At 57.4% G+C, this 25,917-nt stretch overlaps 2 protein-coding genes across 2 annotated transcripts in view; one reads left to right on the top strand and one right to left on the bottom strand.

Annotated features, from left to right (window-relative positions):
• Positions 1-1,134: 1,134 nt before the first annotated feature.
• Positions 1,135-14,494, top strand: LOC120619785 (translation initiation factor IF-2-like). The gene is made up of 9 exons (XM_039884363.1): positions 1,135-1,155; positions 4,036-4,252; positions 4,457-4,531; positions 5,632-5,699; positions 6,136-6,241; positions 9,923-9,985; positions 11,477-11,527; positions 13,259-13,765; positions 13,980-14,494. Exons 1-8 carry the CDS (start codon positions 1,135-1,137, stop codon positions 13,273-13,275), a joined length of 618 nt encoding a protein of 205 aa, XP_039740297.1. The 3' UTR covers positions 13,276-13,765; positions 13,980-14,494.
• A 985-nt stretch (positions 14,495-15,479) lies between these two features.
• Positions 15,480-25,917, bottom strand: part of DYNC1H1 (dynein cytoplasmic 1 heavy chain 1) — a 64,987-nt gene continuing 54,549 nt past the window's right edge. Inside the window, exons 58-78 of the mRNA XM_039884243.1 lie at positions 25,426-25,572; positions 25,181-25,331; positions 24,766-25,019; positions 24,545-24,679; positions 24,362-24,456; positions 24,038-24,212; positions 23,791-23,866; positions 22,983-23,143; positions 22,783-22,894; positions 22,621-22,681; positions 22,405-22,528; positions 22,179-22,292; positions 21,093-21,263; positions 20,673-20,890; positions 20,475-20,578; positions 17,985-18,196; positions 17,391-17,544; positions 16,749-16,891; positions 16,439-16,607; positions 16,054-16,181; positions 15,480-15,837 (exon numbers count right to left, since the gene is read on the bottom strand). Of these exons, the coding sequence (XP_039740177.1) occupies positions 15,709-15,837; positions 16,054-16,181; positions 16,439-16,607; positions 16,749-16,891; positions 17,391-17,544; positions 17,985-18,196; positions 20,475-20,578; positions 20,673-20,890; positions 21,093-21,263; positions 22,179-22,292; positions 22,405-22,528; positions 22,621-22,681; positions 22,783-22,894; positions 22,983-23,143; positions 23,791-23,866; positions 24,038-24,212; positions 24,362-24,456; positions 24,545-24,679; positions 24,766-25,019; positions 25,181-25,331; positions 25,426-25,572 (3,033 nt within the window). The 3' untranslated portion in view covers positions 15,480-15,708. The remainder of the gene's footprint in view (positions 15,838-16,053; positions 16,182-16,438; positions 16,608-16,748; positions 16,892-17,390; positions 17,545-17,984; positions 18,197-20,474; positions 20,579-20,672; positions 20,891-21,092; positions 21,264-22,178; positions 22,293-22,404; positions 22,529-22,620; positions 22,682-22,782; positions 22,895-22,982; positions 23,144-23,790; positions 23,867-24,037; positions 24,213-24,361; positions 24,457-24,544; positions 24,680-24,765; positions 25,020-25,180; positions 25,332-25,425; positions 25,573-25,917) is intronic.

Genomic DNA, 25,917 nt, shown 5'->3' with positions numbered 1-25,917 from the left:
AGCACTTATCCACCGCAGATGACACACAATGCTGGCACTTAGCCACCGCAGACACCACCAGGGAGCCCCTCGCCTGCTTCAAAACCCACTGTGGCTTTGCACCCTTCGTAACTGCGTCCTGCCAAAAAAAGTAATGAACACTAAAAAGAGAGAAATATGGACTGAGAAAAGATCAACTTCGCTAACATTATGTGGCTGTCCTTATAGACAACCAGCATGGAAGGAATCTACAAACAGCATGAGAACAGGTGAATTTAGCAAGATCTGAGGATGGATCAATATACAAAAACCAATTTACGTTCGCAACAATCATTAAATCTAAAAATTTACAATAGCACAGTCTTACAAAAGGCTTTGCAAGACACAAACATTGCTGAAGTATCTAGGTATCGCAAGGCTCAACATCGTTAAGATGTGGATTCTCCTCAGAAGCATTATGCTAAGTGAAAAAAAGCCAGACACGGAAAAGCTACACATTACACGATTTCATTTTCATAAAATTTTAGAAAAGGCAACACAACAGGAAGCGGAGAAGTGGGCCACCCGGGGGTGGGGGTCATGGTGGGATTGACTGCAGAGGGGAAGGGGGACGACTGCACCGCGTGGATGTTTATTAAAATCCATCGGGCTTAAAATGAGCGATGTGAACGGTGTCACACCTAAATAGCAAAGCAAAGCAAAGCACAGCTGTAGGAGGCACCTCATTTGTAAGTCAGCGATCCTGCCGTAGAGAGAGCCGTCCTGCCTTTCCCAGGGTGAGTGGGCTTAGGTGCCGGCGTTTAACGAGTCCTCAAAAACTGACAGCTGTCACCTCCAAAGATTTCACCTGCTAGGTGATACCTTCCCCCCTGTGTCCTGCGAGGTCACCTTAGTCTCACTTCTCCCACCAATACTGCTATCCTGCACTGTGACCTCCTGCAAAGCCCCAGTCTAAGCCTCACCGCCTCCGGGAAGTTTTCCTGGACTACGTCTGCCCAAACCATCTCTCGGTCCTCTGAACTTTTAGTGATTCCCACCAATCATGTATTCGTCAAGTTTTTATTGAACGCCCACTAAGACCCAGCCCAGTACGGTTTGGTGGGTCACATTCAGAAAAAACGTCACTGAGGAAGGCCAGCAGGGCGGAGCTAAGCGATGGCGGCCACAATCAAGGTGGTAAAGTCCCCCTCTGAGGCGTGAGGACAGAGCAAGCAGGTGGGCAGGGTTTGGGGAAGCTGCTAGAAAGGGGTGATTCTTGACATGGAGTGGGGAGCCTCCCCAGGACAGGACAAGGGAGAGAGCTTCACCAGGCTGGAGAGCCCAGACAGTTCTGCCTTGGGAAGGGTCCCATGGACGGTCTGAGTGACAAGACAAAGCCGGGGGGTAGAAATCAGTAACTGGGCACCGTGAACGTTAGCAGTGAGCCACGGCCTCAGGCCTGGACCCAAGGCCACTCGCCACTCCCCTGGTGGGGAGGCCCATGCCCGAGCCTGTGGCCTCTTCAAAATAGTGGGGTCAAGGTGAATTGGTCACTCCACCATCACATTCCGTGAAAACCTCCTGATCATCCTGCTCGGTGGCCCCTTACTCCATTCCAGCCCACCCCTTCTCACCTGATGGGGGACAGCACAGGGCCACCTGGACCACAGGAGGCCCACTGGAGGGCGCAGGCCCGGGCCTCCATCCTGCACCTCGGCCTGGGACTGACATCAGAGGCTCGGCTGTGTCCCCAGAGGCGGGGCTTTCGGAAGAGCCCATGGGACTGGGCCTGCGCTGCGGGAATGCAGACACGTGGTCTGCTTCGTTCACTTACGTGTCCCAAATGCTTAAAACATGTCTGGCATGTGGAAGGCTCTCAAATATTTGTGAATGAATTCGCCTAAGCACTTCGGTTCACAAACACTTTAACTTACAGTCTCTAATTTCTTCTCCTTTTTTAACTTTCGTTTCGGAGATCTCCAAAACCTGGTTCGCCTCCCGTCCAGCCTGAGGTGGCCAGGCCCGGAGCGCAGTCGGCAGAAGCTCCTCCCCGGAGGCCCTGGCGCACCAGGCCTCCTCCGCCAGGCCCGCCCTCTGTTCCTGAATGGACACAACAGACAACTTCTCGTTGTAAGTGTACGGCTCAGTGGCATCGGCAGCAGCCATCACCTCTGTTTCCAGAACTTTGTCATTTCCAAACAGAAACCTACCCGTTAAGCCATAACGGGCCCAGGGTGGTCTCAGGCCCCCGGGGGCGGGCCGAACCCTCTATCCGGCCTCGGTTTACGTCACTTTCTTCAGAAAAGCCCTGCCAGCCTCTCCTCACGCGAGGCCTCTCCCTTTCTCGGTGGTATTTCTCACAGCTGTCCTGCCACGTTTCCACGTCTCGTTGGTGGCTTGTCACCCTGCCTCGCTGCTGCCTGTGTGCCCGTGAAGGAGGGAGTGTGGCGTTCGCTCACCGAAAGCCTGGTGCACCTGGTACAGATGTGTGGCTTTGAATACCTGGTATCTAGAACTGACATTTTCCCCCTTCCCGTGGCGATGGCCGTTTGTTTAAATCATTCCGTATAATGGAGGAAGCTGTGATCCCTTTTCTAAGCCTTACGGATCTGGAAGTGTGATTACAGATTTCTATGGGAAGGGACATCGCGTCTCCCCCCTGGGAAGAATATCCAGGAGGTGGGGCTTTTAGTGAGTCATGGAATATTAATAGCACCATCGAAATCTGAACAAAGATTCCGTGATGCCAGGCCAAGCCAGCTGCCAAGTGTACGTCTGCTTGGAACACACATCATCTTATGACAGTACCTTAAGTCCTCGATACTTAAGCAATGAATGTTCTAGAGCTGGAAGTGTGGTCCAAAAAGCAGCACTGTTGTTTTTTTAAATTCCGGATTTAATAAAAAAAAGAAAAAAAACCCTAACAAATCAGAATGAAAAAGAATTGATAACTTGTCTACCCACTTTTAACAAAGTCGAGTGGATGGAAGCACATCCCACGCAGCCTCCCTCCCCCGCTCCCCCAGGCTTTCTGAACCACCTTCCGATTTCACCCCGTCATTTCAAACGTAAGTACTTCATCGGTGCCTTCACACCTCTTTGTGACTCAGACATACTCAGGGTACTTGGGACTGTGCTTAAATGAACAAACGTAAGTACTTCATCGGTGCCTTCACACCTCTTTGTGACTCAGACATACTCAGGGTACTTGGGACTGTGCTTAAATGAACAGCTAAAGCCGAGGCAGGATGTTCATTCTTGACACTTCTATGTAGCACTGTCCTGGAGCTTCGAGCCAAGATGCTTAGCGGAGATAAAAGGAAGGCATTCTGATTGGACAGCAAGGGGTAAAAGGCATCTCTATTTATAGGTGACATGATCTTATATAGGAAATCGTAAGAACACACACACACACACACACACACACACACACACACACACACCCTCTATCAGAACAAGTTCAGTGTGGTTTCAGGGTACAAGATCAATACTCAAAAGTCAATCGAATTTCTATACACTAACAATGAACAAGCCAAAATAATATTAAGAAAAACAGTTCTATTTCTACAACAGCATCGAAAAATACTTAGAAATAAATTTAACAAAAGAAATGCAGGGCTCACTCTAAAAACTGCAAAACATCGTCACGAAAATTAAAGAAGTCCTAATAAGTGAAAAGCCCCCAGGCTCGTTCCCCGGAAGGTGTGGTACTGTTAAGACGGCAATACTCCCAAACTGACCTACGGATTAGACGTGACCGACGTCCCAGCGGACATTTTATTTTTCTTCAGAGATTGACGAGCCATTTCTAAAATTCACACGGAAATGCAAGGGACCCAGCAGAGCCAAACAATCTTGAAGAAAGGAAAAAAGATCCACACTTCCTGCCTTAACAAATTACTAAAACCAGTAAGTGGCCGAGCAGCTAACACTAATCTGTGGCATCTTTAATTCCCCCGTTCATTTCCTCACTTATTTAAAATAGATTTTTGAGCGGCTACTGTGCCGGGCACCGCAGGGCAGCTGCAGCTTGAGGGTCCCTGGGCTCCGAGGAGGACAGTCCAGCGAGCCACGTAGAACGACAGGCAGCTAAGTGGCCGGGCGGCCGGTCCCGGCGGGCTTCCCGGAGGAGGCGCCACACTGAGCCGCAGGTGGGGGCGCCTTTCCGGCGGAAGTCGGAGCCGGGGTGGTGGGAGGGGAGGGGGCTTGGGCTTTCCGGGATCAGCGGGGCTGAGGGGGCGCTGTCCGCGGGAAAAGGCTCGACGTCGTCTCAGGGCACCGGGAGTCACTCAAGGTTTTGTGGCAAAATTATGCCGTCGGCCAGGCGCGGGGCGCGGCGGAGGGCGGGCCGGGCGGGAAGGAGGGTCCGGGGCCCACGCGGGGGCGGCCGGAGGGGCAGCGCCGCGCTGCGGACACCCGCGGGCGGCACCGGGAGCGGGGGCCGGGCTCCCCGACCCGCGTGCTTCGTTGCCATGGAGACCCCTGTGACGTCACACAGGCCTGGCCCGCGAGACCTTCCCTCTGGGCTCAGGGACGGTCACTGTGGGCACAAAATGGACATGCCATTCAGAAGGTAAGCGCGGTCGGTGACAGCCTGTGCCCTGCGCCCCCGACCCTTGCGTTCCCACCCCAGCTGCTCTGAACGAACATCTCCCCAGGCCTCACCTGAGCAGACTCTGGGCCCCAACTTGAGTGACAACGCCCCTACTCGGAGTCCCCCTCACACCCCAGGGCCTTGCCACCTCGGAGGCTGGGTGGCGGCTGCTTCTCAGGGAGCCGGGAGGCTGCTGCCTACCCTGTCTCCGGCAGGTGGGTGCCCAGGTGCAAGGCCAGGTGCGCCTGCCCGGCGCTGGGTGCTGCCACCTGCTCTCGCAGCTGCCGTTCCCACGGGGCTCCGTTAAAGCCGCGTGAGCCCAGATATGAGGAGCGGGTGGTGCCTCCTCCAGCAAGAAGGGGCCCGCCGGAGGCTGCAGAGCCCAGATCCCATGTGGGGGGTCCTGCTCTGTGGAAGTGAGGACAGTGCCCCCCGAGAGGGTGAGGGCTCCCTGCCCTTCCAGACTGAATACATCACCCGCCACCCCCGCCCCCACATCCCCGCCCCAATGAGGGGTCCCTGTCATGCAGAGTGAAGATGGTACCCGCCCTCTGGGGCTGAGATCCCCGCCTCTGAGACCCACACAACCTCCCCCTTTATTGACCCCAGTGGAGAAATATCTTTACCCCCAGGAGTCAAGCCTGCAGGGGGAGACTCTGGTGTGAGGTGGGACAGATATGGGGGTTCTTACATTTCCCCCAGGCATGGAGAGTGAGGGATTGAGAAGGGGCACCCCCCAGCCAGCTTCCATCATGGGGTAGCCTGGGCCAGCTCTGCCCATGGTAAGGGACGGTGGCCTGGGGGCTGATCCAGCCTGTGCTTGGGAAGTGTGGGCCCCCCCAAAACCACAGGAGAATTCTAAGATGCCTGAGAATTAACCTGGGGTTAATTAGCATCTGCATGCAAAATTACACAGTATTTCTCCCAAATATTTTAACCTGTTTTCATCTAAGGAAAAGTGTTTTAAAATTAGAAACGCCTCCCGCCTTTGCCCGTGCCCCCGTCTCTCCTCCCCGCCTTTGCCCATGCGTCCTGTGGATTCCTCTGGCCTGAAGGGGGTTCTTCTTTCTCGGCTGTAGAACTCTGTGATCTGATGGATTCTGCTGGGAGCCCAGGAGCTTTGGAGAGGCCAGCTCACAGACACCAGGTGAGGCGAGACGGGGCCTCCTCGGGCCGCGTTCCCCCTAGAAACCACTCTGGGGGAAGAGGAGTTTGAGAAACCTTCCAGAACAAATTGGATCGCAAGGAAAGGATGTCCGTTCTAAACTGGAACTGTCGGCTAGTCGACGAATGTTGTTAAGGGAACTTTTAAAATGTTTTCCCTTTAAAGAGGAAATGCAAAATTGAGTTAGTTGCACACTGACATCGACTTAGAGGTCTGCTTAGGGTCCCCTGTTCCGGGTTTCCTGCCCCCACATTTCCTCTTCCCATGGGGGTGGGAACTGGACAGTTTTCTCTTTGCAGAAGAAAGGCGGCTCACGGTCTTTTTTCTCCCGTTCTCCGGGTCTCGAGGGTAGATTTGCTAAGCCGGTCTTTGTGGACAGACAGGGTTGCATCTGCTGATACCCTCCTCCTCCCTCTAGGCCACGTGTCTCTCTCCCAGCTCCTCTCCCCTCAGCAGCAGGCTCTCTGGACGTCACCTCCACCGCTCGTTAGCAGCCCCTGCTCCTGGACACTCCGTGACACCAGGTAGGAACCTTCAGACAGGCTCTGGCTGGGGAGCCGGCTTGTTCCCCAGGGCTGCTCCTCCCGGGCTTGGCTCCAGGGGTAGGGGGATAAAGTAGGGGGATCCTGTTTCTCAGGCCCGGGCCACGCCCTCCCTCCCCTGGAGCCAGGAGGCCACCCTGGTCCCTGGGGTTTGAGACTGTTTGGGGAAGGTCCTGACCCATCATCTTTTTCCTCTTCCTGCCTTGTTGGCAGGCCTTTAATTTGTATTATTTCAAATAAATTTTTACTATAAAGCTTTATTAGGAAAATTTGCCAAGTGTTCAACTTTTAACAAATTTCAAATTACCACATCGATCCTTTCCCATCTGGTGCATTTAACCTGCAAAAGATGCCGGAAGGCGCCAGGAGATGAATGCACTCTCTCGTCTTCCGTTTCTGTTTTGCCGTTGGGCTTTTCATCTTCCTGCTTCATAACCACAGCTGCGTGAAGTTGGGAGATGGATGGGCAGGGGAGTGGGACCAGGATGGAAGGGGGTGGAGCCAGGATGGAAGGGGTGGAGCCAGGATGGAAGTGGGTGGAGTCAGGATGACAGGGGTGGGAGTCAGATGACAGGGGGCTGAACCAAAGGCTGGCCAGAAGTTGGTTTGTTGCCCCTTAACTTTCCCATTTTAAAGCCTCAGGTTGTCAGGTTATGACTTCCTGACACCTGTGAGGTCAGTCTATGAAAATGACTTTTCTCAGGTGGGGGTGGGGCTGGGACTGTTTGTTTTGTATAGTATAATGATGCTCTCCATATATGTTTGATATATATTCTTTCATACTGCATTATAAAACTCAAATATAACATGGAAGGATAATACCTTTTAAAAAATGGACCTATACCATTCCACCCTAACTTTTTTTTCTTTTTCTCTGTGTTCCCTACCAGTCCTAGTATTTCTCCCCACGTGTTGAAAATAGTGTCACTTTAAATGATTGGCATTCCGGTGACCAAAATTGCATTCAGGATGATTTTGTATCTAGCCTGGTCCTTCGCCCATCTTTGGTGCTTAGAGGTGTGGCTACAGGTTCCTCCGCCCAGCCTGGCTTCTCTCCTGCTCCTCCCTGAGTAAACAGCACACCATCTGCTCTCGTTCTTTTAAAGTGCAAACGAAAGGAACGGAATTCTTTAAGATGGTGCCATTTTCCTAGACTGCCAGCACTGGCGCTCCGCAGGGCTGGCCGGCTCCCTCGGAGGCTGAGGGACAACCTGTCCCAGGCCTCTCTCCAGCTTCTGGAGGCTGCCGGCCGCGCCTGGTGTCCCTTGGCTTGTGGTCACCTCACTCCCGTTTCTGCCTTCTGTTCCCTCCACCTCCCGCTGTGCCCACGTGCTTCACATCTCCTTCCTGTGAACCAGGACACCTGTCACTGGACTTAGGGCCCGTCCCAAATCCAGGATGACTTCATCGCGAGATCCTTAACGCGATCACATCTGCAAAGACTCTTTCTGAATAAGGCCACAGGCACAGTTCTGGGGGTGACGGTGTGGACATATATTTTGGGGGGATCGCCATTCACCCCGCTACACAGGGCCTCCTGAGAGGATTTTGGACAAGACCCTCCCATCAGATAGGAAACACACTGTGTGTGGCGTGCAGACTCTCGCCACCTCCGTGGAGGGTGACGCTCTGATTTAAATGTCACTCTCCCCGTGGCAGAGTGCCGTTCGAGCCTTCCGACTCCCTTGGGTGGTGGTCTGCGTGGAGAGGGCTGTGTGAGTGACATGTCTGTCTCGGAGTAGCCAGTGAAGTAATAACCAGCGTACAGAGCAGCATGCTGACCCCCACGTGTCACGTCACTGACTCCTCGTCGTTTGCCCCTTGTACCGCCAGGGAAACCGAGGCTGCGGGAAGCTACTTTATACACCTGCAGCCACGCAGCCAGGTCGGTGGTGCACCTGAGGTTTGGCCCCTGGAAGTCTGGCTCCAGACCTACCAGCCATACGATTTCCAGTGGAACCTTTTTGGTTCTGGCTCCGGTCTCGGAGGGTGGTGGAGCCCGTGTGGCTGCAGTGGAGACTGCGAAAGGAGGGGTGCACCTTGAGGGATATGCATTTGGCTTGGGACAAATTGGAGGCAAGGTCTCTAGAATACGTGCGCATGCACGCACGCACCCAGCTAGAATACGTGCGCATGCACGCACGCACCCAGCTGGAATACGTGCGCATGCACGCACGCGCCCAGCTGGAATACGTGCGCATGCACGCACGCGCCCAGCTGGAATACGTGCGCATGCACGCACGCGCCCAGTAAACAGTTTTTGAGCACTGACTGCATGCTTAGCGCCATGCCAGGCCGTGGGGACACAGCTGTGGACAAAGAAGCACAGAGGCCCGGTGATGGGGCTTGAGTCCAGACAACAATAGGGAGAATGTTAGAAAATGTGTGCGCGCGCGTGTGCACGTGTGCGTGTTTGTGCGTGTGCGTGCGTGTGCGTGTGCACTTGCATGTGGGACGGCAGTGCGAGAGTGGGGGAGGTTGACGTGCAATAAGGGGCCTCTTGGAAGGCCTCACTGAGGGTGGCCTTAGAGCAAGGACAGGATGGAAGTGAGGGGACAGCCGCATGCTGGTCAAGGGCGGCCGAACCCTTCGGGAACCCCGGTGCTCTGGGGAGGCCGGGTGGGCTTGTCTGCCGAGGCCTCTGGGCACAGCCAGGGCTCTGGCCTCCTCTGAGGGCTGCTGCGTGGTTCCAGCTTCGCTTCCTCAGTGCTGCTGGGGGCTGAGGACGAGGGCAGGGCTCGGGGCAGGGGTGGCAGTTGGGAGACAGGTGAGAATGGCTGGGCTTGGGGCCAGGCCGTGGAAATGGAGAGAAGTGAATTCCGGACATACTTGGAAGGTCGAGTCGACACTGGCTGATCAGCCAGATGTGCGGTTTGGAAGAAAGAGGGGTGAAGGCAACGCCAGGCGTTTCAAGCCTGAGCCGCAGGAGGCAGGCGTCACCCCGCTGAAGTGGCGGCTCCATGAGAGCAGATCGTGGACAAGCGAGGCTGGAAGAACCTACTGGAGACCCCAGAGGAGGCTGGGCAGTGGGCTCGGGGGTGCGGAGCTGGGAGGTGGAAATGGGTCACTGGGGGTGACGGGTGGAGCCTTGGACCGGATGACATGGGTGCGGGGCATGTGAACACGTGTGTGTGCGTGCATGTGCCCGCGTGTGCGTGGACGGATGCCTGGCGAGCGGTGGGCACTTGGGGTGAGGGCTTCAGGAAGGACTTGCTTGGAGGGAGAGATTTGGTGGCTCTCAGGCAGAGGGGATGACACCTAAACTCTTCAGGAAAACGTCAGACATACAGCAGAAGGGCCTCTCAGCTGGAGGATCCACCTCACGGGCCCACCCTGCTTCCTGCTCCCGTGTGTCCCCTGAAAAGCGAGGCCCTGAGGCTAACCAGGAGTTTTCAGCTCCTTAGGCAGTGGCCTTGGCCCAGCTGTCCCCTTTTGGGGTCAAGGACTTCCGCCTTGAGCAGGAGGGGGTGGCTTCTCACTTGCGGATGTGTGTTGGCACAGTGGGGACACTCGGGCTGGGGCTGGCTCGTAGCATTCCCATTTCTCTGAGCTTTCGCTTTGCAAGCTTGAGAGCTGGCGTTTTAGGGAGCTGGCGTGGGAAGCCGAATTTGTCACGGCGAGTCCCTGGCTCATGTTGCTGCTCCTAATTGACATCCTTTCCAGCAGGGTCCAGCGGTGCCTTCTCCGGACTTTCGAGGAAAGCAAGTGACATGAAACTCCAAGCAGGTTTGTAGGCTCTGGTTCTCTCAGATTTATCTATTTATTTATTTATAGAGTAGATTTTCTCTCTGTTCTTTGGGGGCGGGGGAGGTTATGGCTTTTTTTTTTTTAAACTATCTTTAAAAACTTTAAACTTCTTAGGAAAGGCTCTCAGAATTTGTCACCTTGAGCGAGTCAGTCCCCAGCCTGGGCTTAAAATTTCTTCTCCATTAACAAGCAGAGTGGGGAGGACATTTGAGCTAGGTGGTGCTCCGCCCCCCACTGTAATGGTCTAGAACTCTCGGTGTCCGTGGACGTGTGACATTTCCTATAGGCTTTGATGACACAGCATCTGGGAGCAGAGGGCCCCCCCACTGCAGGATGATCGATCTGGGCTACACGCCAACGCCAGCACCTGCCCGTGGGTTTTAATGAGAAAGATTTTTGAAAACGCCCTAGATCGGTCTTCCTGGGGTATCGCTTACGGTAAAGCTCGCCCCTCGGGGTGCACGGCTCTGACTGTGGCAGATGCGGCCTGTGGGGCAGACGGAACTGGTCCATGGCTCCAGGAAGTTCTGTTCTCACGTGGGCAGCCCCGCCCACCCCCGTAACCACTGCCTTGTGCTTTGTCCCCGTGAACTCGATGTGTCCAGTTAAGTGAGACGTCCGTGCCGGACCGCCCGAGCCATGCTTGGTCTGAGGTACAGCCGGCCCGGCTGCATCAGGGCGGCATTCAGTGTGACGGGCACCCGGGCCGGCTTCCAGAAGAGGCAGAGGAACACACTCCATCGCTTCAAGGTGCTTCCTGCGGGCAGCCTTCCCCTCCCGCTGGGGTGCGGCCGGACGGGGGAGGGGCCCTGTGTGCTTATGACCAGAAGCCCCTGCCCTGGGCCCCCACGGAGAGAGTTCTCAGGGGTCCCTGGCGTCACCCTTACAGGTCATTTTTCTCTTCCCCAGATTAGAGGTGTTTGATTTGAATTCCTGTCCTTTGGGGGTCTTTCTTTCAATCGAGAAAAAAACCAGAAGAGTTGCTTTTCCTGCCAGCCTGGGGCTGTGGGGAGCGTTCTAGATTTCGGACGCCAGCCCAGGTTCTCCCCGGGAGCCCTGAGCCAGGCCTGGCCACATCTGGGTCCATGAACAAAGGGGTCGGGATGGATGACCTAGTGTTGTCCACAGTGTTCTGGCTTTGGGTCCAGAACAGGGGCCGGGGGCCCGTGCAGGGTCAACGGTCACTTTGCCTCCCGCACGCGCCGTCTCCCGGCTGCGTTCCTGATTCTGCTTTCCCCGTTTGCAGGCCTCTTGGTCTGCATTCGAGTCCTTCAAACCAGACCTCTGCCTCTGCTCAGGCTCCGGGGAGAAGCTTCTGTCACGCCCTACCTGCCGGGGCCACCATCCCCCGGGCGTCCGGTGTGGCAGAGACCGCTGGCGTGGGCAGTGGGCACGCTTGTTGTCTTGCCTTCGAACACGAAGCTGCTGTCCCCCTCGACAGAAAGGATTATTTAAGCCTTTTCTCCCCAGGCCAGTCACAGCAAGAGCCACATGGACTTTGTTGCTGGAATCTGGAGAGAGGTAAGTTGTGGCATGAGCCAGTGGCCACTCTCAGGCAGGGAGTGGCAGGAGCCCTCCCCATGTCCAGGTCCCCAGGGGCCAGCCTTGTCAGCAGATCTTTCTAGGGAGTGCGGTCCCAGGCCTGCTTTGTGGACTCTTTTCTCCACAGTGGTGGTACCGGATTTTGGGGAAAAAAATGTACTTTGATGTTTAAATTCTTTTTTCTCTTTCAAATTTTTTTTTAAATAAGAGAAAGAATCAGTGGTTTGCCTGGAAGATTGAGGAGACCATCAGTTTGCAATTAGTCAATTTCAAAATGAGTCTCAAAATTAAAATCAGTCTCAATAATCAGATGAGGTGTAGTTAGTACCTGGTCTCAGGGGTTTTAAGACGTGAGGTAACATCAAAGAGCAGGTGTGTGAGCCGTGAAGTCATTCTTCAAACTGAGTGAATAAATGTCCCAGCCCACCCCCGCGCTCCGTCTGGGGGGATGCTAACTGCTCTGCGTGTGTGTGGAGGGGTCACACAGTGGCTTCCGGCTTTGTGAATTCTACAGTTCCGACCATTTTCTGAATCTAAAACAATTACAGTTGCCTATAGATTATGGCGTTTAACTATTTCCATGTTTACTTTTTTTTGGAATATATGTCAACTGTCCAAAGAGGAAGCGAGTGCTCTCGGGGGTTTTCACTACCCATGGGGGGCCCTGTGCTGACTCCGCCGTGGGTCCTCCCTGAGTGTGTCGCCCAGCGAGGAGGGGGACACGGGGTGCATGCCGTGTCTGTCAACCCGCTTGAGTCCCGGCCTCGCAGGGCCAAGTCTTAGCGTGTTTGGAGGGACGTCTCGACACAGCGCTGGAAGGAGGATCGAAGATGCGGCTCATGGGCCTTGGCGTGGGAGGGGACCGTGCTTGGCCACAGGGACTTAGGCTTTCTGTGGGTACCATCACTGCAGAGCCACTCGGCCAAGAGCACTGAGGCGGGAAGGTGACAGGCACAGAGGCCGGGCGAGGAGGGTGTTACTAGATGGCCAGAAGCTCCAGAGCTGCCTGCCGCCCGTGGTCAGAGGTCAGGGGTCAGGGGTCAGGCGGCGGCTGCCCTGCATCCGAGAACAGGCCTTTGGAAACGGAGCGATTGGATTAAGTGCTTGTTTCAGCGTCTTTTGGCTGCCTTGTGGGAGGGACGATGGCGTCTGCACAGGCCTGCTCGGGGAACAGAACAGGGCTGAGTTTGTCTACCAGGGACATGGTGCCTTGGAGGGGACGTTCGGAGGGAATGGCGTCGCACAGCTGGGGCTGGGCTGGGTGGCGTGGATGAGCCAGCCAGGCCTGTACCCGGAGCCCTTTAAATGACAGGGCTCAGGCTGGACCCCCAGCGCCAGTGGACCCTGAGGCTTTTTGGGTGCCATGGGATATTTGTCGAATGCATTTTAAAATAGTGGTCCCCAACCTTTGTGGCACCAGGGCCCGGTGCTCCTTTGAGAATCTCATGCCTGGTGATCTCATGGGGAGCTGAGGCAGTGATGTCAGCGCTGGGGAGCAGCCGCAGATACAGATGGAGCTTCCCTCGGTTTCTGCTGCGCATCTGCCGTGCGGCCCCGGTTCTGTGGCCTGGGGGTTGGGGACCCCTGTTTTAAAGGATGTGTTTGCAAGGCAGACTAACATCAGTGACGGAAGAAGTAACCTGAGCAGATAATGTGCGTCCTGTGGGGCCCACTGCTGGGAACCGCTAACAGCTCACACTTCGGCGTCAGTTTTTAGATCCCTATGACGATTCAGAAGATGGGCCCAGGCATTCCGCCTGTGCCTGCCCCTGTCCTCCGTGTGCTGTGGCCTCTAACCAGCCTTGCCACAAGTCCAGCGGTCCAGAGTTTCACTTAGAAGACCCTCCCTCGAGAACTCCAGACCTCCCCACAAGAGCTGCCGGCGGGGGCGCCGCCGTCCTGGAGGCCGACGACGTGGACATGCAGCCCGCGGAGGCCGGCAGCCCCGAGGCGCGAGCATGGGCGGCCCGGCTCTCTGGGTCCCCAGAGGACTCGAGAATGATGGAGGAAGACCGCGCGCCCCTCCTCTCTGCCGTGGGGCCCCCTGAGACTGGCAGACGCGCACAGAGCAGAGCCAGAGTGTCACGGCCACCACCCAGACTTGGGAATGAGAGGGACAAGGGACCCAAGCTCTCACTGTCCAAGAGGAAACTGGAACTTTTACTCACAGAGCCTGAAAAAAGTAAGAGGAAGAAGCGGCGTGCAGCCTAGTGCCAGGTGAGCGGCCAGCTCGGGAAGGGGGTGCCAACGCGGTGAGGACCGATGGGGGGCGGGGCTCACACTGACAGACACAGACAGCGACGTCCTCGTCTTGCCCCGTCACACCGCTTGGTTGGTGGGTGTGGCCATGATCGGGACTTAGCACCACATGATAACGGGGGGCAGTGCCCTCTGTGCGTCCCCCGCTTCCACCAGCTCCTCCCTCTTGCAGACAAGAACGACGGAGCACCTGAATGGAGTTGGTGTCAGCGCCAGGTGGCCGAGTCCCTCTGCTGTGGCCACTGTCCTGAGTGCCAATAAAAGGGAATGCACCCGAAGAGCCATTTGTCCCTCCTGGGGGGCGGGGCGCCTCTCCCCCATGAGGGCGTGGGTGCTGGGGGGGGTGGGCTGGCCCCTTGGGCGGGTGCTCTGGCCCCTTTCTGCCAGCTCTGCAGGTAAGCAGGGCTGTGGCCCCTGTCCAGCCTGGCCCTTCAACTATAGGGCGAGTGGATGGTCCCAGAGGTGGGGGACCCCCCAGGCCCAGGGTGTGCGGATGGGGCTCAAGGAGTCTGCCCTGGGCATTGGTCACCTGGGGTGTTAGGTCTAGAGGCAGCAAATAGGTGCCCTGGGCACTCCTCGTGGGGCCCACACAGCAGCCCTTGATGGAGGAGCTCCAATCCTGGACCCCGACCTCAGCAGGTGGCTGAGTCTCAGTGTGGCCAGTGGCCGAGCTGCTTCTGCTTGTTGCCCTCGGGCAGGCGTCCAGGCCCCAGCCTTATTGGGGGCTGCTCTGCTCTGCGTTCCCTCCCAGCTGGGCCTCTGGGCTCACAGGACACGCCCTTCCTGTGTGGAACCTTTGCCTGTAAGTGGGGGGGGGCTCGGGAGCGCTGGGCCGGAGCCCTCACCCATGGTGGGGTCTCTGTGGAACTCCCCATCATCACTTGATCCTAGTTCTTCTCAGGGGACCACATGCAGCACTGTCCAGCACCCCCACTGTAGAAAAGCTGAGAGTCCTTATTTATTGGTTCAGAGAAAAACATTTAAAATAGGCCCCAATTTTCAATGGAATACAAGTTTGGACTGCAGTCAGCCACCTAGGGACCCCTGGTGGGACGTTCGAGAAGCGGGTGAGGAGCCGGCTCTGAGTCCAAGTCTCAGGCTGGGGGACAGCTGGAGCCGGCAGCTCACGGGAGCCCTTGGGGTTCGGAGGCAGGGCCTGAGTATCCAGTCAGGCCTCAGGCCACCACTCTGCTGGTGGCCCAGAACAGTTCACATGGTGGCCGGGTGGCCGGTCCTGGTGGCCACCAGCAGGAAGAACAGGTTTTATCACAGCCTGAGGCCTGGACTCGATCATCCCAGATCTCTTGCAGGGCAGGAAAGGCCAGAAGCCACCACGCCTGTCACCCTCCATGTCCCACACAACCACACAGCCTACTGCGTGCTCTGCTTCCTGCCACCCTAGGAGCTGTGGAATGAAGGGGCCAGGGAGGAGACAGACGGGTGGCAGAGCCCGATGACGGTGTCGGCGCCCTCACCTGTGACACACAACACTGCCAGGCTCCACTACGAGGGGCTGCACGAGCTAAGGTATTGAGCTTTCTGGGCACATCTGGCTGGTCCCGTGGCCCTGAGTGGGCTCCCCAAGCTGGAGCTGAGCTGCCCTAGTGCCCAAGGCGCTCACGACCCAGCAGGATCCTGGGACCAGCGCCTGGACGGAAGAGGAGGGGCCGGCTCATGCTTAGTGTTTTATTTCATAAAACGAGCCATGCGATCAACCCGCGCACACGTGCGTGGCGCCCGCCAGTTCCCACCAGTCCAGGGGTCGGGCCTCGTCCACGTTCCGCCAACCTCAAAGCGACGACTTTCCTGGGACAAGTGCACACCCTGCAAACGTTCTGATGACGAGTCAATGTGAAGTGGAGCATTGAGCCAGCACGGAACGGGGCCCTGGGGAAGCCCGGTCACTCCGTGCAGAGGACAGCGACGCCGCGCTCGTAGAAGCTGCGCGGGTCCTCCTTGGTGGCGATTTCGAAGTCCACCGTGGAGATGAGGTCTGCACGCGTGAAGTTCAGGTAGACGGGCAGGGTCACCTACGAGGAAAGGCAGAGGGGCTCACTGGTGGGTTAGGGAAGAACGAGAACCGGGCCGCGGGACGGCTGAAGGTGGCCGTGGCGACACAGGGCTTTACTGCAGAGGGACGTGGGTGGGTTTCTCCCTGAGGTAGCTGATTCCTAGTTACAGGAAGAAGTCCCCGGGGAAACGGGAGGGCACGTCGCCCCGGTACTGATGTGGTGCCCGCCGCTTACCACGCTGGCCTTCCTCTCGGCGTTGGTCTGCCTGACCCAGCGCAGCTGTGTCAGCGGGAGGACGGTGGAGATGGCGTTGCAGAGCGAGAGCTTGTTGTTACTGCACGTGGCCCCCTGCAGCTTCAGACCTGGAGGGGGAAGGTGAGCGGTCGGGAGCGGGAACAGCTCTGCAAACCCACTGGCCACAGGACGCTGGCGCTGACAAACGGCACGGCTCTGGCTCCTGGGCAGCCGACCTCCCCACACACCTCGGGTGGGAGCGCCGTCCAAGGACCACCAGGCACCCGCGAGCAGGCGAGCTGGCCAAGCTGGAGGCCAGTGCAGCTGCGGGGAACGCGAGAGAGAAGCCAAGACGGTGGGCTGGGTCTACACACACACCACTCACCTGTGACGCCAAAGCTGCAGGCATCGAGGGTGGCACTCTGTGAGGTGGTGACATTGACCTCCAGGCAGAGCTCCTCCAGGGACCAGCTGTTGGCCTGGGCCACGTACTGCCTGGTGGCAGTGATATATGCCTCAGGCACAAACAGGCCGCCCAGACACACGTGGATGTTCTGTGGGAAGAAGCAGCCTGGTTGAGGAGCGAGCCCGCCTGCTCCCCCAGATCAGACTCGGCCCCTGCCTGTCCCCCACCCCAGCTGCTCGGCTGCTGTTCCTCCCAAACCCCCAGGCTGCTCAGGAGCGGCTGTCACCACCTTTAGCTCCTTGGCGCCGCCAGATGCAGCTGCCAGTGAGATGTTCTGTAGTTGTTTGATCCTCTCGCTGAAGTCGGACACCCACTGGATGACGGTCATGCCCGCGGGCACCGTGTAGTGGGACCAGCTCCGAGGCAAGATGCCTGTGGGTGAGAAGGTCCAGGCTGGCGTCAGTTCCAAGTCCCTGATGCAGACCGGGTGTCTCAAGAGTGCCCCACGCGCATGCCCTGCCACCTCACAGCTGTAGCTCGCGCGCCGGGAAGGGCCGCCATCACCTCTGCATCTGCTCCAACAGGACCACAGTCACCCCAAGTACACCACGGCCCAGCTCTACCCAGCGAGTCTCTGTCACTGGCCATTCAGGCTCTGGGGCCAATGGGAGACACGTGGGGCTGCCCCGTGTCTTTGGACTCAGGTCGCCCACCTTTTCTCTGTCCTAATCCCCCCAAAACTGCAGACACGGCATAAAGATTTTAATACATATTCAGTGAGCCAGTATAAAAGGAAAAGAAATCCTGTCAGGAATTTCCAAGCCTGCCCTGAGGCGAGGGCCCCGGCTGTGCATGAGGCGCAGCTGCGGCGAGGGGCTGGGGACCGGGCCCACCCCGCGCTGTGCTCCGGCCCGGAGCAGCGGCCCAGCACCTTTCACCAGCTCGTTGATGAGCGTGCGCAGGTAGTTGGTCTGTTTCTTCTTCCCTTCACACACTTGGACGACGTCGGCAAGATCCTGGCGAACGTCCTGCAGCAACCTCGCTCCCATCTTCACTTCTCTCTCAAAAAATCTGAACAGAGGATCCTAAATCGTGCGAAGAGACGGCCAGAGGGAAAGGTGGAGTTCAGAAGAGGCCCCTTCCCCAGTGCAGAAGAGAATCGGGCAAGCCGAGGGCGCCAGCTGCTGGGAGCCGGGGAAGTCACAGCCCTGCCGGTCCCGCAGCTGCATCGGAGCACGGGCTGGGCCCAGACCTTGCATGAAGCTGGTCGCAGTCCTGCTGCGGCCCCGCCCGATGGACACAGCCCAGACAACTCTCTGGGGAGTCATTAAGCTAGCTTCGCAAAGCCACACAACCTCCTTAGCCGTGTCTGGCCAGTTTAATGAGGGTCAACCCTCTTGTCTGGGTTCAGGCGTGTGCTTGCCATGTGACAACACTATGCACAGCTGTCTGCCCGTCCATCTTGCTAAGACCATCTCAAGCCCGTGGACACTGGGGCAGCCCCACCCACGCCCCGCACAGCCACCTTGATGTTGTCCACCGTCCGTTTCAGGTGGCTCAGCGTCTGAGGGATGAGGTGCAGCCAGTTGGAGGCGGTGGTGTGCAGCGTCCTCATCCAGGCGGGGCGCCCGTCTGACGTGGCATCTGGCCTCGCCTTCTTCTCGGCCTCGGCGTAGGCCAGGTCGTCCTCGTCCTCCAGCATCTGCATCTTCAGCATCTTGCTGATCATGTCCACACCTGGGCCGCAAACCCACCAGCAGCGCATGGAAGGACCGGACGGGCGGGAGGTCAGAGGGAAAGAAGATCGAGATGTAAAGGCCACGTGATGAGTTTACCCACCAGGTGCCGAGTGAGCATGTGTTTCTGCAGCACAGAAAACGGCCTGGCCAGAACACCTGCTACCAGGTCCAGCCAGGGCCGTGGGACTGGGCCAGCAGCCTGAGAGGGAACCTGCTTTGAAATGGCCTGATGAGGAGGTGGGGGAGGGAGGGCTTAGGCAGGGAGGCCATCTGTGCTGTGAACTTGTCACTACTTCCGGCTGGACCCCGCTCACCTGCTCCCCTCAAAGGCCTGCGCCCACCTGTGTAAACCCTGGTGTGCCTGACCGCACCCGTCCCGGCCCGAGCTGGGAGCAGCACTGCTGCCTGGAGGCAGGGCTGAGGAGGCACGTGGGCGTGAACCTCGGGGCCTCCGCACACGGGGCCAGTGACCTCGGGCAGCCCTGTTAGCCCTGGGCTTCAGGGCCACTCTAAAACGGGGCAGGGTGTCTGTCCGTAGCTGAGAGCTGGCATGACGGGGGTCCGGCACCAGTCACAGAGAATTGACGGGGCATTCACAAGGACCCGGTTGCTATTAGAACATAGTGAGTGACCAATCCTGCAAACCATTCCCTTGTCACAGGAAAAGACCAGGTTGGGGTCACGGCAGGTGACACTCAGTGTTAATACCCTAAATCCGCGATCCCCAAACTTTATGGCACCAGGGGCCGGTGCCCGTATGAGAATCTGATTACTGGTGATCTGAGGCAGAGCTGAGGCGGTGATGCCAGCGCTGGGGAGCGGCTGCAGACACAGGCAAAGCTTCACTCGCTCGCCCGCCACTTACCTCCTGCCATGCGGCCCGGCTCCTAACAGGCCACCGAGCAGTACTGGTCTGTGGCCTGGGTTTGGGGGACCCTTGCCCTAAATGATCTCAGTACAGTCATATGCTGTGTCAAGACCTTTCAGTCAGTGAGACGGTCCCGTAAGATGATAATGCGGCTGAAAATTTCTCATCACCTAGCGATGTAGCCGTCCCCATGGCAGCCAACGCACTGACCATGTGTTGGTGGTGCTGCTGATGCGTAAACCTCCTGCGCTGACAGTCACGTGAAAGCACAGGACAGGTGCTTGAGGACGACAACAAATGACCATGTTGCTGGCTCATATATTAATAAAAAGTACAGCGTGGTAACTTCAGAGTGTACTCACTTTTTCTACTTATGTAAAAAAGTTTTGCTGTGGAACAGGGCGCCTGTTCGCTGGCAGCGGCCTCACACGCCTCACGTTTACCCATCTCTCTGCTTGATTTAATCCTGTGTTGCTGACACAGACACACGCTGACGGGCTTGTGGCCCAGGAGCAGCAGACTGCACATACAGCCTGGGCGTGCAGCGGACCAGGCTACCTGGCCGCGTGAGGTCACTGTGACATTCGCCGGAGGAAACTCCTCAGCGATGTGTTTCTCAGCGCCAGCCCTGTCCTTAGGTGGCGCCTGGCCGCACGTGCTTCTGTGTGAGACTGTTCCTACCCCCACCTCAAACTTAGCACCCAGGCCTCAAACTCTCAGCTGCTGACCAGCCCGACTGGTCATTTTGGTCACCTATGGGGCTGCCACCACCTCACTGGCATGCATTCTAGGTCATCCCTGGTCAGAAAGCCAGCCCCACAGCTGGGGTGCCTGTCACAGAGCTAAACGGACAGCCTGCCACGAATGGTTCGATTCCGTCCTAGCAACCAGTGCGTGAGCCAGGCCCGCGTCCCGCTGAGGGCAGTCTGGGCTACAGCAGTGCTTCTCACACCTGGCTGTGCATCGGCCCCACAAGGCCTTATTAACAGAGTTCTGATTCAGGGGGTGTGGGCTGAGGCCAGAGAATCTGCATGTCTAAGAATTCCCAGGTAAGGTTAATACTACTGCTCTGGGAACCACTTTCAGGATGACTGGATTACACGATTTACTGATAAAAACCTTGCAAGTAAAGAAAAATTTTTTTTCTAAAAAAACCCTATTTTGATAGAGTAATCGTTTTAAAATACCACTTAGTACCAAGCACTTCACAATTCTAAAAAAAATGAGATTATTTCTGTTGGATGAAAACCTAAATGGGATTTCCAGACCTCATTTACGTAAACATCAAGGCTTTTGCCCAGAACTGAGCCCATATTGCAGGAAACACCCCAACGGGAGCTGCTTCTGCTCTCTGCCTCCCCAGGAGCGAGGCGCTCTGGGAGGGGAGGCTGGGGGTCGGGGCACTCACCCTGGGTGGTGAGGAGGACCCTCTCGGCGTTGTTGGGCAGGCCCAGCCAGGAGGGCGTCTGGGCGTCGGGGAGCAGCTCCACCCACTGCACGAACTCCTCGCGCCTGCAAAACCAGCACGTTGGGAAACGTGGTCACGGCTAACACTGGAAACGGCCTGGTGCCGCAGCCGTGTCGGTCACGTGAGGCAGGGGCGTACCTGATGCCGTCTGGCATCTGAATGTCCTTGTGCCCGTCGACCTTGCAGGCCAGCTTAAATTCACTATCGAAGCTCTTCGTCGTGAACAGGCGCTCCAGGAAAGTGTTGAGCAGACGCTGGTCGAACTCATTGTCCACTCGCCCGCCGTAGATAGACTGGGCCATCAAGGTCTTCAGAGCGGACCATGGGATCTTGTCCGGCGAGATGTTCTGCCTCCCCTGGTGAGCGAGGCTGGTTAGTGTGCGCGGGGCGGGGCGCCAGAACGCCCGCTCTCCACCCGCGGGCTCCCTCCCTCACGCGCCCGTCTCCGCACCACCCCCTCCCCCCGTGGCTGTGTGTGTGAGCCGAGCACACGATGCGCCACCACCGCGGTTCTGAGTGCTTCTCTTCCATTTCTGACCAGGCACGGCCCACACTTGCCTTTGCCGTGTCGTCCAGCCACGTGTCCACGGTGTCGCAGGCTGACCGCAGATCAGACTCTCCAAATTCGTACTTCTTTGACCACCCCAGAGGCGCGTACCGTAAGCGTTCTTGGATGACGGCGTGGAACCAGGCCAGCAGGAAGTACAGGCGAGCACGCTCGTTGGGAGACTAGAGGGGGAAGGGAACCCGCACAGGGTCAACGGGAAGCAGCGCCCTTTCCATCCCGGGAGACAGCACAGTCCTACGTCAGGATCGAAGCTCTACAAAGAGCCTCCCACGTCCTGACCCCGCACTGCCTGAGCTCTAGGGCTTCGGGCGCAGCACATCAATGCCGATGCTCGGCACGGCTCAATGACACCATTGAGATAAACTGTTCAGCCAGCAAAAAATTACACGGGGGACAGTTTTCCTAAAAATGTCCAAAAAGGTACATTCTGGCACAAAATAGAGTTGCCCCTTGAATAGCACGGGTTTGGACTGGCCGGGTCTACTCGTATGCAGGGCTTTTTAAGACACACCCAGCCAGCCATCTGTACTCCTGGTTCACACGGGTGGACGTGGGGGCCGACTGCGTGCACTCATCTACGCCACTACAGAGCGGACGCGAGCAGCCACGGATTCTGGTATGCGCAGGGGGAGGGGCTGCCCTGGAACCACTCCCTGCAGATACTGGGAGACGGCTGTAAAGTTTCAGGGTAGTCCGAAGCTACACGCGGGTTTTTGACAGCATGGAGGTCGGCACGCCTAGCGCCCACGCTGTTCAACGGTCCAGTGCAGTATCTGGACCCCTCCTCCCACCACGAGCCTCGCCCTTTGCTTGGTGCTGTGCTAGGGAGCGGAGGGCTCCAGACACCTAGTCCGGGACACAAACAGGGGATGTAGCTAGAGCTTTACCGCGGGCGTGTCTGCTCGCCTGGAGCCTGTCGCAGCCCTGCCACCTGCCACTGTTCGTGTATCCTCCACGCTGTTCACAGAGGGGAAGTTTTACCTGCACTTAAGTAAAACTCCCAGCATGACCGGCCGTGCCAGAGTTTCTGGGGGCGCAGAGACGCGCGCCTGGTCTGGTGCCGGGCGCGCCTTTACCTTGCATATCCGCGACACAGGGATGCTGCTGAATGTCCTCAGCATGTTGGCCTTCACCCCCGGGGGCGGCTCGAACACGAAGATGCGGCCGGCGCGCAGCAGATTCACAGGCACCTGAGGGGGACACGGCGCCCGTCACCACTCTGGTTTGCTGTGTGCGTCAGCTCAGCTCCGTGCACGGCCGTCTGAACACGGCACAAGGCGGAGCCCCCCGCTGCCCGCCCACCTTGGGGTTGATCTCCATGGTGAGGAAGAGTCGGAAGCAGGCGTGCGGCTGCAGGGAGTGCAGCTTCTTCTCCAGCTGCACCAGCCACCCCGGCGCCAGGTGGACGTTCTTCAGCATCACCCACCTGTAAGCAGAGGGAGGGGGAGCCACGGCCCAGCTCGGTCTCCGGTCAAGCTCTTAGCAGCCAAGGTTTCTGAACAGACAAAAGCGGCCTACCTGCCCGACTTCACCGCCGTGTTTATCGCCTTATCTGCTTGGTTGAAGCCTTCTGCTGAGCCTGGAGCCAGAAAGCTTAGCGTCAGCATGGCAGGCCTGGAGTCAGTGCCCACCATGAACTCTGCGGGCCGTCAGCCCCAGGGAGCGATCGGGCACCCTTACCGATTGCGATCGAGGTGATCTGTGTGTTCTGCTCAGCCGCGAGGTCCTCGACATGCCCGCTGGCATCGTAACCAGGCACAGAGCACATCAGGACAGGTGTGTTCGGCTTCACCTGCACACGAAGAAGTCGGAGGTCAGAGTGTCCCAGAGGATAGTGGGTACCCGCCAGGGGCCAGGGGAGCCCGGGCGGTGAGGCGCACCTCTGTGTCCACGATGTGGGTCAGGTCGAGTGGCTGCTCCATGATGGACATGAAGGACTCGCCGAGGTTCGTGGAGACGAACAGGTGGGCCATGGCCAGCAGGCGGTCGGGGCGGAAAGCCTGGATCAGGAGCAGGCGGTGGATGGCCTGCCCGATGGGTGCTGAAACGAGACCGTGCGGAGGGGCGGGGGGCTGGCGACAGCTCAGGCTGCGAGCTGTGCCCCGCCTGGCTTGGCGAACAGTGTCTAAGACTCAGATCGAACAACCTCAGGAATCTTGACACCACCTCTGCTCTTCTCTGCCCCCAGGAGAAGTGCCACCACCTCCTGTGTCCTCAGTGAACCTCTGGACACACCGACAACAGCGACTGCTTCGGTCTCCTTGTGGGTACTGTGCCAGTTACTGATGTTAAAAGACCCCGATACCTGTGCGCTGCAGGGGACACTGGAATCTAGGACCACTGCACAGGAGTGCCAGCACTGGTGGCCTGCAGCCGGGGTAGAGCTCACCCGCCTCCTCCAGGGCCCGGCTGGCCCAGGGCCTCGGGTGACACACTCAAAACAGCCCATCTCTCCCTACGGTGGGCAAAGGCCTTCCTGTTTCTCTTTTGGTCTTTAAGAGTGAGTTGGAACAGGAATTAGGAATTTTTTGCTCTCCTACTTCTAAGCTAACTCCTCAAGTTTTAACGCTGGAATATTTCTTTTAGGAACCAGGGACTATCTGGGGGCAGCGTCCCTTCTTCAAGCACCAAAACCCAACCGGACATTTAGGTCCGGAATGAAAGCAAGGAGGCCTGACCGGGGCTTACTTGCAGGCGTGTCTTCGCTCCAGAGGTACGGCACTGTCTGCTCTGGGGAGCTGCTGTCCAGCCAGATGCTGAACTGCTGTGGAGAGACAGCGGGAGTGTCACCGTGGGCAGGCCATCTCGGTGGGCACAGGCTGGGCCTGGCCTACCAGACGTTTGATAAGCGCATGAACATGTTTCTGGGTTTGCCACAACACACGCACTCCCTCACTGCCAATTTCCTGGGGACAGGCACGTCTGGAACACCCACCTCGTCGGCCTGAACCTTTGCGATCAGATCTTTAAATGCAGGGAGACAGCTCAGCCTCACAACTGCTTCGGCCTGCTCCACGGTGAGGCCCCGGATCTCGGGCGTCGAGCCGGCACTCAGCACGATCTCCTTCCCTCTCAGGAAGTGCTGGAACTCGGCCTCGTAGGTGGGCTCCCTGCAAAGGAGGCGACGGGCTAGCTGGGTCTTTTAGGTTCATTTCTGCTGTCACTAAAAGAGCAGTAATGACTTAGAGAAAACAAGAACACATCCTAACGTCGAACGCCGTCGTCCAGGAGGGAGGTGAGGCGGGGCGCCCGGCCTTACCCGATCGTGCCCTTCAGTTTGATTCTCGCCAGCAGCATGGCGAAGGTGATGTGGTCCTGGTGCAGCATGCCCCTGGCCACCCGGTTGAACGCCACCTGGGCACAGAAGCAGGAAATGCTGTTGCTTCTGAGGGATCGCGTCTGCACTTCCCCCCGGGGAAACCGCCACGTGCCGGCGCCACACCTGGAAGAGGTCCTTCGTTATGCTGGAGAGGCGCTGCGTGTGGTCCGTGACGCCCTTCAGGTTCGGGTTCTCGTACAGGACGTTGTGATAGATGTCCAGGAAGAACTGGAGGGAGTACTGGTACAGGAAGTGTATCTGAGGGGCCAGGACGACGACCGTTAGCCCCCGCGGGGCGCAGCGCCGCGGGCCCCGCCTGGCCCCTGCTGCCCGCCGCAGGTCACCTGCTTCAGAGCCTCCATGGTGAAGTAGATGCTGCTGCAGGCAGTGGACAGCGGCAGGTACTGCTGGGACACGGTCTCCACTTCCTGCATCACGATGTCGGTCTCCTCGACTTTCCTTGTCACCTCGGCCGCCTCCCTCTTGAGGTTCTCCAGAGTCGTTATGATCGTGTCGTCATCCAAAATGCGCCCTTTCACCTCGTTCAGAGCTTGCAGCAGAGACTTCTCCAGCTGACGCAAACGCAGCTGAAATTCTCCTTCAGTGATGGAAACAGCCTGAGTTTGCCGGAGTACTTGCCTTCTCTCACAAGGAAAGCTCTCTGAAGAGTCCGTCACAACCTGGAAACCTCCCAGTCCCTTAGAAGTCCAACCTCCTCACCTGCCCCTGGATCTGAAAGCCACAGATCCAGAAACGTACCTTGAAGTTTAAGAAGATCGGAACGTTTTTCGTCCACGTCGGGTCTCTCTGCTTTAAGTACTTCATTTAGACACTGGCTTTGTAAACTGCTTCGAGTGACTGTGAAGTTGACAAACGTGACCCGGGAGCAGAGATCTGGTGGGAACTCGACCTGCCAAAAGGGGTGACAGCACAGTCTGCTTTGTCACTTCGGCTGTTAACTCCCAATACCGCCACACGTTTATACGCGAAGTGCCTCTGCTTACAGTTGGATCGCGGGTGGACAAGAAGATGACAAATGATGGGGACAGGTCTATATCTTGGTCACCAAGGGTAATCAGTACTCTACCCCCCGTTCGCCGGACTTCACGGTTCAGCACCGGATTCAGAACTGGATCATAGCTTTCCACATCCTGTAGACACACGTACGAAGTTTGCCGGTTAGGGCTTCACAGTATTGAGTTCACCCAAATCATGGTGTAACAACACTGACTCCCCACTCCAGATAAACACCTTCCCAGAGCACCTAGCCATTCAGACCTGCGCTGGCCAATATGGTAGGCCCGAGCCCCATGTGGCCACCTCAATTAAAATTCCTTTCTTTAGTCACATCAGCCACTGTGTGACTGCCACGCTGGACAGCACCGGCTGCAGAGCACGTCGATCACTGCAGGTGGCTCCAGTGGACACTGATGACTTATAGACTAAGTGGAATTTTAAGTGCAAACCCTGCTTTTGTTGGACTTATTTTTTAAGAG

This window comes from Pteropus medius, unplaced genomic scaffold (assembly GCF_902729225.1).
Source record: "Pteropus medius unplaced genomic scaffold, Ma_sr-lr_union100, whole genome shotgun sequence".
Taxonomy (NCBI): Eukaryota; Metazoa; Chordata; class Mammalia; order Chiroptera; family Pteropodidae; genus Pteropus; species Pteropus medius.
This window is presented reverse-complemented; position numbering and strand designations above follow the sequence as displayed.

What these genes read in the sequence shown, in the direction of transcription:
- LOC120619785 (XM_039884363.1), top strand. Translation starts at nt 1,135, where the DNA reads ATGGCGGCCACAATCAAGGTG. An exon ending in GGCACCGGGAGTCACTCAAG is followed by an intron (nt 4,253 to 4,456) that starts GTTTTGTGGCAA and finishes GACGTCACACAG; the next exon opens with GCCTGGCCCGCGAGACCTTC. An exon ending in TGGACACTCCGTGACACCAG is followed by an intron (nt 6,242 to 9,922) that starts GTAGGAACCTTC and finishes CATCCTTTCCAG; the next exon opens with CAGGGTCCAGCGGTGCCTTC.